General features: G+C 54.9%; 1 protein-coding gene across 2 annotated transcripts in view; it reads left to right on the forward strand.

Moving 5' to 3' along the window:
- LOC112103276 (ran-binding protein 10) overlaps positions 1 to 12,058 on the forward strand; it is a 142,903-nt gene extending 130,845 nt beyond the window's left edge. For both annotated transcript variants that reach the window (XM_026653804.1, XM_026653805.1), the window contains 7 exons: positions 815 to 923; positions 2,511 to 2,659; positions 4,889 to 5,084; positions 6,666 to 6,790; positions 8,133 to 8,278; positions 8,642 to 8,753; positions 11,630 to 12,058. In XM_026653804.1, the coding sequence (XP_026509589.1) occupies positions 815 to 923; positions 2,511 to 2,659; positions 4,889 to 5,084; positions 6,666 to 6,790; positions 8,133 to 8,278; positions 8,642 to 8,753; positions 11,630 to 11,760 (968 nt within the window). In that variant the 3' untranslated portion in view covers positions 11,761 to 12,058. The remainder of the gene's footprint in view (positions 1 to 814; positions 924 to 2,510; positions 2,660 to 4,888; positions 5,085 to 6,665; positions 6,791 to 8,132; positions 8,279 to 8,641; positions 8,754 to 11,629) is intronic.
- The last annotated feature ends 747 nt before the right edge of the window (positions 12,059 to 12,805 follow it).

Genomic DNA, 12,805 nt, shown 5'->3' on the forward strand with positions numbered 1-12,805 from the left:
CAGCCTCCCGTGTTTGCAAAGCACCTTGAGATCATCCAATGAAAGTGCGACCTGTTTTGTGATTTGCTAATTACGCTGAGGGAAAACCTACAAGCTACAGAGCATTGTAAACGAGCAGCTGGTGCCTTAGTTCCTTTTCTGGGTGCGCTGGGATTAACGACTGCTCAGTCCCTGCCCCATGCCTGGCATCCCAGCCAGCAGAGCAGATCAGTTGGCACTAGCACTGATGGGTGGATTGTGACCACGAGTGGGGTGACCTGGCCTCCTGCTTTGTATCCCTGAATCTTTTAAAACGTCTGGTTTGAACTAGTTCAGTCCTCATTGTTCCTGGAACCGGCTTCCTGAGATCTTGGTGTGCAGCTGATTTGGGATTGTGCCTCTGTAGAGAGAACCCAGAATGCTCCATGCCCTTGTTTCCCCCAACAGCCTGATGGGCCCTGACCAGGCTGCCATCCCCTGGGCTTAACTTCAGTAGATGGCTAATGTTCTGAATAAAAGAAGCCTTTGGTTAAGGCTCAGCACCCCACCCCTTCACTTAGGAAGTTACGGGCGCACAATGCACAGCCCTTGTATCTCCCACTGGTTCTCCAGCAACTCCTGATATTTCTGAGGAATCAACAAATCCCCTGCCTGTCCTCTCAGGCTTTCTTTTGATGCACAAATGGCATAAGCCCAGCTCTACCTAGACCCTTTGCGGGTGACCATTGGAGATGTCTCTCTGGGGGCATGAGGGATCTGTGGGGGCTCCGTGTGTCATCTCAGTGAGCACAGTACCTGCTGTCCTTGGTGCCAATAGGTCTCCTCTTGCTTGCAGGAATACAGAAGCTAGTCTTAGCAGGCAGAGTGGGAGAGGCTATAGAGGCCACACAGCAGCTCTACCCTGGCCTCCTAGAACACAACCCTAACCTGCTGTTCATGTTAAAGTAAGTATGCTTAGCTTTGTGCTGGGAGATGTCACTGGAAAGTCTACAGACCTGAACCAGGCAGTCCACAGGCCTCACTGTGTTAGGAACCAGCATATTTCTTAATTCAGGCAGATTGAGGCCGCTGGTAAGAGCAGTTACCCTGTGAGCAAGGTGGGAAGGAACGCTGGCTACCGTTGTTAGCACTGCTCAGGATCAGTAGCTGTTGCTAGTCGGGCTTTGCCATGACCTGTCAACTAAAGATGGGCAAACTTGGCACCTTAGTGGCCTGCCCCCTTCTGCCTGCCCCACAGAAATCCCCTCCACCTGAGCAGAATGCCATGTCAGGGGAAAGCTCTGCAGACAAGTGGAAGTGGTGTGGATTCCTGCCCCGGTGTATTACCACTGCCTTTGGTCTTCCCAGTCCGTCCTGTTGTTCAGGCAACTTGAACGTGGTAAAGTTCGGTTCATCCCCACTTACAGCCTGTTGAGAAGTGTGGGCGTGGCTGTGGGGATTCCTAGAAAGAAACTGGTGTGGAAAAAGGTGGGGTTAAGATAGAGACTAAGGGAAAGTAGGAATTGGTGTGTGTGTGTATGTGTTGGTGTCCCCAGTCCTTCAGGGCTGGTTCATGTGTCCTCTTAGCCCATACCCTAGGGTAAGCAGAGAGTACCTGTCAGCTCCCAGTAGAGCGGAGTGGAGAGCTAGGCCTTCACCAGCCTTTCTCTGTGGATGAGTGTTTTTACCATACATTGTCTTCTCTTTCGTAGTGGCCCCCAGCACAGGTTGATCAGACAGTGGGGGAGGTACGAAGTTTGGTGCACACTAGTCTAGAATAACCCTTCGTTGCCATGGACAGCACAATGGAAATCACCTTTTCACCCTTGGGCTTAGAGAGAATACCTGTGATGCGAGGAACATTAGCCATGCAGTGCCATATACCCCCAGTTCCTTGGCTTGCACTCCCTGTGTGAATTCTGGTGGGTTCAGATCAGTGCAGACATTGAAACAGTTGGTTAACTAGCAGGAATAGTGTCTGGGAACCCAAAGTTCCCTTGTCTCAGGAATCGAATGTCATAATTGCTCCCGCTGTTTGGAATCAGTGCCCCATTCCACCCCCCAATCCTGTGGTGTCTTGTGCTTTTGTAGCCAGTGCTATTGACACTGTAATATGGTCTCTGCCCCTGTCTCAGTGTGATCTGTTGCCTTGGCTGATCCAAGCTGAGATGCAGCATCTTGTCAGTTACATGTAGAACACACTTAATTGGCCAATACTGGGATGGAAGCTACAGTGTAGGTATCTGCTCTTGAAACAGTCTTGTTTATGTATCATCCTTTTTCCATCCTTATGCAGGTCTCCAGGTTCATTAGCATCTGTTTCTAGGCAGCGGTATCAAAACTCCCTTCATACTCCAGCATTCCCAACTTGAAGACATGGGGAGACTTGAGATGCCCTCTTCAGAGCTAGGACCCCTCCTAAGCTTTGGTTGATCCCAGTTTGCTGCTGCTCTGGGACATATGATAGCAATCACTAGAAAAGCATCAGCACTGAATCTAATTCATGTCAGCCTACCCTTCCTCCTCGGTGTCTCTGCCCTTGTCTGACACAGGTGCCGACAGTTTGTGGAGATGGTGAATGGAACAGACAGCGAAGTGCGGTGTTTCAGTGCCCGCAGCCCCAAGTCACAGGACAGTTACCCAGCATCCCCCAGCCTAAGCCCCAGACACGGATCGAACAACTCGCATGTTCACAGCACTGGTAAGTGCTTTTCTGTCCATCTCTACGCGGAGCAGATCAGGTCTTAGGGATGGATCACTTTGTACTCAACCTGCTGGTGTCTCCTTTGCTCTGCTCTTTGGAAGACATCTGTCCTCCTAACCCCAGCAGGAAAGATTTCCTGTTACTGGAGCGACTCTTTCTGACAGAAATGGCATACTGGTTGACTTTGAATCCGTTATTTTAACAGAGACTAGGTTGTACAACAGCCTTTTGCAGAAGTTGCTGTGTGGAAGCTGACAGAATATCCTTCAAAAGGACTGCCTCGCAGAACAGCCAGTTACCTGATTTAGTCCTCCTCGGGCAGAGCTATTATAAGCAAAGGCCTGGCCCCATAGCTTGTCTCCTTGACCTCAGGGTCCACAAGGGATAACTGCTCTCCAATGGACTTCCCAAAGTCTGCAGGAGAACCTCCCCCTCCTTCAAGGTGTCCAGTGCACTCACAACTGCTTCCTGCTCTCCAGGACCCCATCCAGTTTTCTATTTGGAAGCCAGGCTAAGAAAAGAAGTGCGATGGAAACACTTTGCTACAGGTTTTTCACGTGTAACAACAATGTATTAAAATGTGTGTCTAGAAATTAAGGACTTACGGTTTACAAGCAAAACAAGCGAGGGCCAGGGGCATAAGGTGCCTGCCTAAGATCAAAGCAGAGGGTGGAGATGGACAGAGTGGGCCAGGGAGCCGGAGCTGCTCTGTTTGAAGCTTCACATTCCCAGTGGAGAAATCTCTTGCTGACATTCAAGCTGTCTCCACCTGGCAGTCAGAGCTGCTGCTGCTGCACCATGTGCAAAGCTGAGGGTGCTAGGAGGAGAGAGCTGGAGCATGGATAAAAACATTCTCTGCTGGGCATGCAAAGGCTTAAATGAAGGGGAGACGATTAGCTGAGCAGCTCCATAGCCCCACTCCCTTCAGCCACGTTTCCAGTCTGGGAGCCCCTGTGTCTGTGTTGAGACTGGATGTCTTTCTGAAAAATATTCTAGCTCAACCACAGGATATGGGCTCAATGCAGTAATCCCAGGTTGAAATTCTCTGGCCTGTGTTATCCAGGAGGTCGGGCGGCTGATCAGAACAGTCTCTTCCGGCCTTAGAATCTGAGTGTCTCTATGGTAATGGATTTTTGCAACTAGGAAATTCCTACGTAATAAACTCAATGAACCTGGAGTTAAGACAGACTTCACCTCCAGCATTGTCCCAGTCCACACACATGAACATGCTGCTGTTGATCCTGTCAGTACACAGATTGGCTTTCAGAACAACGTTAGCCCCTTGAGTGCACACGTCCATGAGCTGGCACCCACACAGCAGCGTGCGGCCGTATCAGCCTGCGATGCGTTTTGCTGTGACATTGTGAATGCACACGTGAAGTGGCAGGCATGTCTTACCCTACAAACTCACCAGTGAGGACATGTTGCAGAGCCAGTCTGATGTTTTGACAGTCATGTCTGTGCGTGTATATAAAATACGATTTGTTAGTGGCAGCTGATGGCTTTGCATATGTAATCAGTGCTGTCACCTGTGGTACCAGGCACGTGGTGATAGTGTTGTGGACCTACGTCTCCTTTCGCTTGCTCCTGTAACTCCCAAGTGAGGAGAATCAGATTGATCATTAGTAAATTATAAACAAGTGTCACGTGGCAGGTTGGTGTTAAGTTGCCTGTGTCCCATTAGACCATGTTTCATCCTATGAGATGGAGTTTGCAGTTTGTGGGAGGTTTTTAAAGCTTCTTCCGCTTTTAATGCTGTATCTATTGCAGCAGGTGGATTTTGGCCTAGTTTTTACCTGTGCACTGAACATGTAGATTTCTTCCCCAGGTGTGTTAGAGGGATGAGAATTCTGGTTTCAAAGAAGACAAACTTCGTGGGCTGGGCGTCTCGTGTGCTTCTCTTTGGATTCTCAGTTCCTCATGTGTCTGAGCTGTTTGGTGCTGATCTTATCTTCTGGATTGTTTCTCACAATCACTGAAGCACAGGTGTTGCAAGTGGACGCTGCCATTCATTAGGGGTTTGCTTGTGTTTTCCTAACACTCTGCTTAATGTAAAAAGCAGCTCTAGTATTTTGTGAATTGCAGCCTGCCCCTATTTCCCGCCCCTGGGGCCTGCTCCTCAGTGAAAGGAGCACAAGCCATCTGTCTCCTGCTGCCCTGAAGCTGCTGACTTCAGCCCAGAGCTGCCTAGCTCTCCCCTCTGACACGTCTCTGTTTGGCTTTCAGGCGCAGATAGCCCAAGCTGTAGCAACGGAGTCACATCCACAAAAAGCAAACAGAGCCACAGTAAATACCCAGCACTGAGTTCATCGTCGTCCTCCTCCTCCTCTTCCTCTCCTTCATCCGTGAACTACTCTGAGTCCAATTCAACAGACTCCACCAAATCCCAGCAGCACAGCAGTACAAGTAACCAGGAGACCAGGTATTCCTTGCAGTGCCTTTCCCATGCCTGGGCAGGAGGGGGCTTAGCCTGCTTTCTGAGCACCTCATCAGCCTCATCGTTCCATCACGGGGGTAACCATGAGTAGCTACAGGCATCACTGCTGAGCAGCCAATGGCCGGCTTTGTTCCACACTTCCTCCCTCCCACCTAGGGACGGAATTGCTGCTGCCCATTCCCGGAGGAGAAGCCGGATAGCAGTCCCCGAATACCTTTGGGGCAGATGCCCTGCCAGGGTGATGCTGTGACTGTCCCGGAAGATGGTCTAAGAGGCAGCAGCCCTGCCGAGCATGCTCCTGCGCTCTCAGCCGAAGGGTTTGCTCGTGGACAGCATGCCGGCCTCCTTCCTTCAGGGAGCAGTGTGCTCCTGCAGGGAATCAGAGCCTGAGCTGTGTGCAGGAAGCGGACCTGAGTCTCCTGCACAGCAGCCCAGACCCTTGTCACTTAGACGTGTTCCGTTCGTATGGGGTCACATTCTGTTCACTGGACCGGTTTATTAGCTGCTGGTGCCATTGGGCTGAAGGGCCTTGTGAATTACGGGCATCTCCATTGAGTCCGGGGATTTCCAGCCTGGAAGGTCGTTACTGCTGCATTTATTGGGGTTTGAAATATGCTGACCAAGCGTGAGAGTTGAGTTTTCTCTGTGCTTAGCTGTTTTGGTGGCTACTGCAGAGCTGGCTAGGGCATGCTGGAGCAGAGGAGATCTCTGTGATTAATGAGGGGCAAAAAGCTGTCTGGGGATTGGTCCTGCTTTGAGCAGGGGTGGGACTAGATGATCTCCTGAGGTCCCTTCCAACCCTGATATTCTATGATTCTCACTAACTGCCAGCTGACAGGCTCACTAAGTGGGATGCTAAATACCATGGCCAGGGAAGCCTCAAGCTTCCGTTCTGAACTCCACATGCTTGTACAGCTCATAACTGAGTGAGAGACATCACATACCGGAGTCCTATGAATCGTCTGCACAAACGCTGGGTAATGACAGCTCTATGCCAGCGGGGACCACGTAGATCTGAAACACAGAGAATCTTTGAACTCTTCAGTTCAAATCCTGGCGGATCATCTCATCCCTTCAGCCTTCTGAGTTAGAGCAGTGGAGGTCTCCTGCAATTTGCTGTGTAGAGGTCTTGAAACTGCAGCCCTGTCTGCTCTGTATGGACATTAAAGATCCTGTGGGGCACTTTTTGTAGGGCTGATAGTTTGCCTCAGTGCTCTTGGCTAAAATTTCCCCTGTATTGTGTAGAGTGTTGTGTGCTGCTTGGCTGCTGTTCTCCACCCCAGAGGTGGCTGCAATTTGAAATGTTAATTTAAGTACTTCACACTTCCCTCCTCCGGGACCCCGTTGAGTTGGAACCGCACTTTATAGGTACAGGCCCTCATTGTTCTGAACCCGGTTTTGCCCTGCTCGATCGATTGTTTTCTTGTCTCCTGTGGGCTGCTGGGTGACTAGCCCTGGCAGCCCACTGGTCGGCCGTTGGGCATGCTTCCTCCTGCAGGATTTTCCCTTTGGGGAATGTTTCTGCCCTTTCTAAGCCCTCAGGCTTTTTTTCCTTTTGCACCCCAGTGACAGTGAGATGGAGATGGAGGCTGAGCATTACCCCAATGGAGTCCTTGAAAACTCCTCCACCAGGATAATGAATGGCACCTACAAACACGAAGAGATCCTCCAGACGGATGAGTCCAGCATGGGTAGGGCCCTGGAAGGCAGGAGCACTCACCTCTCCCTCACAAAAAGTTAGGGGGGGAATGGCGCTGCTGGCACATGCGTTAGCTCTATCTGGGACTGGATCAGGGTTGGGCGTTGCCCTGGGGGTCTGTTCCCCAGCCAGGGTGCAGGCATGAGAATCTGGGGATCTCGGATACGGGGGGGGGAGGAGAAACCATCTGGGGATTGAACTAATCTAGACGTTTTGGGTTGGGCAGGTGCCTAATGCTGATTCAGACAGGGCTGGGCAGCTGAGTTTGCCCACTGACTTGATACATGGGGTGGGGCTCCCGTTACAGGGGAGTCAAACAAAAGGCCTAATTTTTCAGTGGGTCCTACTGCCCTGGAACTCCCAAGGTGCCGGATACAGAGGGCTAATCAGGTGGGCTGGTGATGGGGCAGTGGAGGCACCAGAGCCTGGCCACCAGTCACATCCAGCTCAGAACAGTACGGACAGCTGCCATCCTCTGTTGGCGGTTCTGTGTCCTCTCTGGGTACGTCTACACAGCAACTAGACACCTGCAGCTGGCCCGGGCCAGCCAACTTGGGCTCACAGGGCTGCGGGGCTGTTCCATTGGTGTGTAGCCGTCCAGGCTCTAGGACCCTGCGAGGTGGGAGGGTCCCAGAGCTCAGGCTCCAGCCTGAGCCCAGAAGTCTACACAGCAATGAAACAGCCCCACCGCCCGAGTCGGCTGGCGAAGGGCAGCCGCGGGTGTCTAGTTGCTGTGGTGATGTACCCTGTGAGATGAGATGAGGCTGTGAAGGTCTCACTCTATTTCCTGGTTGTCAAGTGCTCACCACACAACAAAACCACCTGGACAACTGGCGTGGATTGCCCTCCTCCTCGGCAGCCTCAGCAGAGGGGCCCGGGACGGAAAGGACTCGTGGGCGCTGGGGATCCCTGCAGGTCCAGACTCAGAGGGGCAGTCACTTGTGGGGAGGCTCTAACTGTTCGGTTTGGGGGGGGGAGGGGGATGTCAGTGCAGCCTCTTCCGCGGGGCTGCATTTCCACACTCCCCGCGGAGGTGGTAACACAGCGCAGCCGCAGTGCGGACCCCGGTGCGGCGTGGTCGTGAGACTTGCTGAGCTGTTCATCCAGGGCAGATCCTGGACGGTACCGTGCCTGTGTGCATCCCACACAGACACCCACCACCTGCTGGCAGACGGTTGGACTCAGGGCGCAAAGAACGGCAGCCCCGCCAGGGGAACGTTCGAGTGAGGGTGGGCCTCGGGGAAGGGCTTTGTGGATCTGAAGCAGGGCTGAGCGCCGGGAGGTACCTGCCTGCAGAGGGCAGTCATTTCTCTTCCCCTCTGGCCTTTTTCCAGAAGACGGCTGCCCCCAGCGGCAGCTCTGCGGGGGGCACCACGCTGCCACGGAGCGAATGATCCAGTTTGGGCGGGAGCTGCAGACTCTGAGCGAGCAGCTCTGCAGAGAGTATGGGAAGAACACGACACACAAGAAGATGCTGCAGGTGAGGCTCACAGCAGCACCCGCCACGTGGACCAGAACTGGGGCTTTCCCTGCCAAGTGCTGGGGGGCTGTGCGGGTGGAGAGGGGTGGGAGCAGCACTGGAATCAGCAGTGGCACTCGGTAACACAGGCCGCCTGTGGCCAGCTCCCACAAGCCAGTGCCCATTCTGCACTGGGGGAGGTGCATGTCTCACTCAGCAGCCCCTTGCCCAGGTGCCCTCATTTGCTGCTGGAGGCGGGGCATTCTTGTTGGCCGATGCCTGCTACCTGGCTGGCTGGGGACCATGCCCTGGTTGGCTGTTGGTACCTGCCCGTTTTCTGCATTGCTACTCGCCTTACTGCCCATGTCTCTCTTCTGTCCCCAGGACGCTTTCAGCTTGTTAGCGTACTCTGACCCCTGGAACTGCCCTGTTGGGCAGCAGCTGGATCCAATCCAGAGGGAACCTGTGTGTGCTGCTCTCAATAGTGCTATATTGGGTAAGGCAGGGGCCGTGACACCTGTGCTGCAAGCGCAGTCGCCCCCGGGCAGGTGCTTGGGAGTGGGGGGGGGGGCGGACTCTCGGTAATGTGTGCCTGGAGCTCACCTTGTTCCTGCCGATTGCTCCGAGGGGTTGTGGCCTGGGACGGTGACAGCTGGGGTGACTGGGGAAGGGTAGAAGGGAAGCCAGATACCCACAGCCCGACCCCTGTTCCCCGGCCAGCATACAGCTGCTGCTCCCCTCCTGGCTCACACCCAGTCGCCTGTCCCAACTCTCCTCTGAGGGTGCTCTTCAGGAATTTCCACCTTCGCTGCGAGGAGCTAAGCAGCTCCCGTGCATTCCCCTCTCACCCTGCCCCTTCAGCAGCCATCAGCTGTCTCCTCTGGGGTCCTTTCAGTACAGGGATTGACCACCACCCCCTCTGGTCTGTAGCTGACCCCACTGTCAGGGAAAGTGGGTTTCACCCTCCCATCAGTAGAATTCATTTCAGTGGTGCTTGTCCTCACCTGCGGGCGTGTGGCTGGAGAGTGAAGAGGGCAGACTTGTGATTGCTGTGGGTTTTTCATTGAACAGCTGGAGTTGCAAGTGTTTAAATGAGCTTTCTCCTCCGAGAGCGGGTTCCTGAGCCTTCTCGAAAGCCATTCCCTCTCCCTTGGCCTGCTTGGAGCCAAGATTATAAAAGGGCCGTGGGGCCCAGCCAGGGCTGCCCTTTCCAACCCGAGAGTAGCTGGATGTGGAGTGACCTTGTTGCGTGCCCAGAGATCTGTCGTGGGGTCTCCTCCAGCTGATTAGTTCTCATTGTGTTCCCACACTGCCGGCCCGTGTGCACCTGGGCATTTGAGCAGTTGGGTCTGGTCTTGGCCCCAAGGTTAAGCAATGATCTGGGGCCCCTCTGCGTCCGCAGTTGGGTGGCAGCACCTGCTGTCTAATTGGCCTTTGAAGGCCCGTTCCCCAGCCCAGCACTCACTGTGTAAGGCCTTCACCCCTTGCGCCTGCCCCATAGAGACAGGGGCCCAGGCTTTTCTCGGGATGGCAGCTTGTACTCCAGAGCCCTGATCTGCCTGAGGATCAATAGCAGGCTCTGCCTTTGCTTGGCCTCTGGAGAGTCCCTCGCTAGGGAAGTCAGCCCAGAAAACGTAGGTTCTGGCTCCTCAGCAGCTGGCCCAGGGTGGAGCCTGTCCAGACAGGAAGTGGCCAATTCCCAGGGCCCGTTGACGCGGAAACCTTCCATGGAATCGAAGCTTGTTTGCAGGCAGGATCGGGCCTGTACAGCAACGGGACCCCTTGCAGCCTGAGCTCCTCTGACATCTTGGCAAAGGGTCGAGGGAGGGAGGTTACCCTGGCTGGGCTCTCAGAGAAGGCTGATGGCCCCACAGGCTCCCATGGCGGCTCACCCACCCTGCTCCCTGGTTCCCCACTGGTCTCAGCCTTGGGCTTGGCCGGGGGCCTGAAAAGCTGCTTTGATACTTTTAGTCACAATTTTGAAAACTAGAAAATGGGCCCTTTCGGCCAGGGCCTCGGGGAGCCCGGCCCAGCTCCCTGCACACCCAGCAGGGCGGGAGGGACTGAGCAGCGCTCCCTGCGGGGGGCACTGAGGGCAGGGGACTCACCCACCCCCAGCACGCCACCTGCTGGTACCATCAGGGAGGAGGAGGTGGCACAGCTGCTTCCCTCGAGGCCTTTGTGGCAGAGAAAAGAGGGTGGGAATTAGACTCTGAGGACGGGGGCCAGGGGCTTGGAGCCTGATCCCCACACACTCTCCCTGTTCCCCAGTCCCTGGTGGGACTGAGCTTTAACTAAGGTCAGTCTTTCCCCCGCTGGCCAGGCTCCACGCACGAGCCAGCTCCTCCGTCTCACAGAGCCATGTTTTGGTCCCAGGAAGGACCCATACATCAATAGTCTGGTCCGTGGCTGTTGTCTCTAATGCATGGGGAGAGTGCAGCATGACGAGCAGTAACGTGAGAGCAGCGAGCTAGAGGGGAGTTAGCACTCCAGCCCCGTACCTGGCTGCACCCTCTGTCAGACAGACATGGAGGAGGCGGAATTTGGGGAAGGAAAGTCTCCTCTGGGGATCAGGCTGCTGACAGCCACACGGGGCTGGCTCAGTATCAGCGGCAGGGCAAGGTGCTTGCCCTGTTTGATCGCCCATTGGAGGAGATGAGAAGTTGCTGAAGGATGTCGCCTGAGGGACTTGTCCCCAGACATGCTGTGTGCATCCTGTGATCCTTCTGACACCTGGACTAGGCTGGTGGCACCAAGCGTCCTCCTTTGCTGGTACTCCTGGCTGAGGTCTCAGCAGAGGCACAGAGCTGGGTGGAAGATTTCCCCTCCAGAGAGATGAGCAGCATAAAACTGGAGAGCACACTTGAGAAAACAAAGGACTCCAGATCCACGGCTAGGCCCGAGGGGCTTGTATTGCAGGCTAGATGCCCACGAGTGGGAGCAGACAGCGGCCACCTCGGAGAAGGCCACTAAATAGCACCCCATCCCCCACCTTGCTTCTGCCTTCACGTTCTGCTCTCCTGGGTCTCGTGTTCAGCGGCTGGAACTGCGGCTGCGCAGTCCCATAGTCTCCCTTGGACTAAGACTGGCAGCACCAGCGGGTGCTCGTTGGCCCACGCAGCACTGCTTCCCAAAGGTCCTGCCACCTCACGCTGCTGGGGGGCGCGTCCAGCGAATGCGGGCGTGACTCTGTGCAGGGACAGCACCCTGACAGACCCAGCGTGACCAGCTCCGCAGCCACCCAGCCTGTGCTCTGCTCGCTGTCTAGTTCAGGAGTCGAGGGAGCACTTGGGTAGGCCGCTCTGGCAAGGTGCCGTGCTCAGCCCTCCAGCATGGCCATTCTGAGACCTTTTCTTCTCTCTTCCCCCACAGAATCTCAGAACCTGCCAAAGCAGCCCCCGCTGATGCTGGCCCTGGGCCAGGCCTCCGAGTGTTTGCGGCTCATGGCTCGCGTGGGCTTGGGTTCCTGCTCCTTTGCCAGAGTTGACGATTGTTTGCACTAGCCATCAGAGGAGATGGAGTGACGTCCTCCAGTGCTGCCCTTCACCCTCCATTGCCGCCACCGCCTCTTCCCTCGCCTGACCTCCCTGCTGCCCGGCCCCCACACTGCCCAGGGAAGAGACAGAGCGCTGACTGAGTCAGTCCCTCCTCGGCAGCAGTCCCCGTCACGTGCCGTTTGCGGAGCCGGGCAGCAGCTGGCAGACCTCTCCCATCTCCCCACCGTCACCGCGGCTGCAGCAGCACTCAGTATTTTGCTGGTTAATCTAATGTAGCGCCTTCCGATTTAGGTCTTTCTCTTTATTTTTTTCAGACTGAGCCACCAGTATTTATATCTGGAGAGTTTGTGCTGAGCTGGTTTCTGCTAATTTAGTGATAAAGCTCATCCACCTGGGTGACCGCTTGTTATTTTCTTAAGTAAAAAAGATCTATACCCGTCCCCACACATGAACATCCAGTATTTATCTCCAGTGCTAGTGACCTGAGCTCTTCCCCAGAGGGCAGCTCAAGGTGTTTATTTGGATCCCATTCATTAAAAAGATCTCTTCCACCTCAGCCAAGGCGTTCATGTGTTTATTCCCCACAGCCCAAGCTCTGTTATCCCCCCCAGCAGTCACTTGTAGGCTTCAGCCTGGGAATTGAAGGCTTCACCAGGTCTGCCCCTTCAAGAGCCCGTGGCTGGCCCTTTGCTGACCTTGCGAGGGGCCAGGCTAGTGCAGTGGGAGCCTTTGCCTTGTTCCTCATGTCAGTGGGCTAGGCTGTGAATGCACCTCCAGCCCTGGGAGCAGCCAGCCTGCGGGCATGGAGAGCACCTCGCTGTGATTAGAGGCTGGAAAAGCGGAGGGAGTTGGAAATCACCAGGTTTGGATGAGCCCCTGGCGCTAACCTCCAGGGAGCAGCTGCTAACGCTGCCTGAGCGAAGGGTTTGGCTGTGTGTTCCATTAGAGAGCCCCGTTCTCTGCGGGTTAGGCCATGTCGGTGTAGCTGGGTTCTGGGCTGCATCCCCCAGCTAGAGCTCTGCCAGGAATGGCTGCTTGGATATGCCAGGGG

The sequence above is a fragment of the Terrapene carolina genome, unplaced genomic scaffold, assembly GCF_002925995.2.
Source record: "Terrapene carolina triunguis isolate 2854851 unplaced genomic scaffold, T_m_triunguis-2.0 Scaffold165, whole genome shotgun sequence".
Taxonomy (NCBI): Eukaryota; Metazoa; Chordata; order Testudines; family Emydidae; genus Terrapene; species Terrapene triunguis.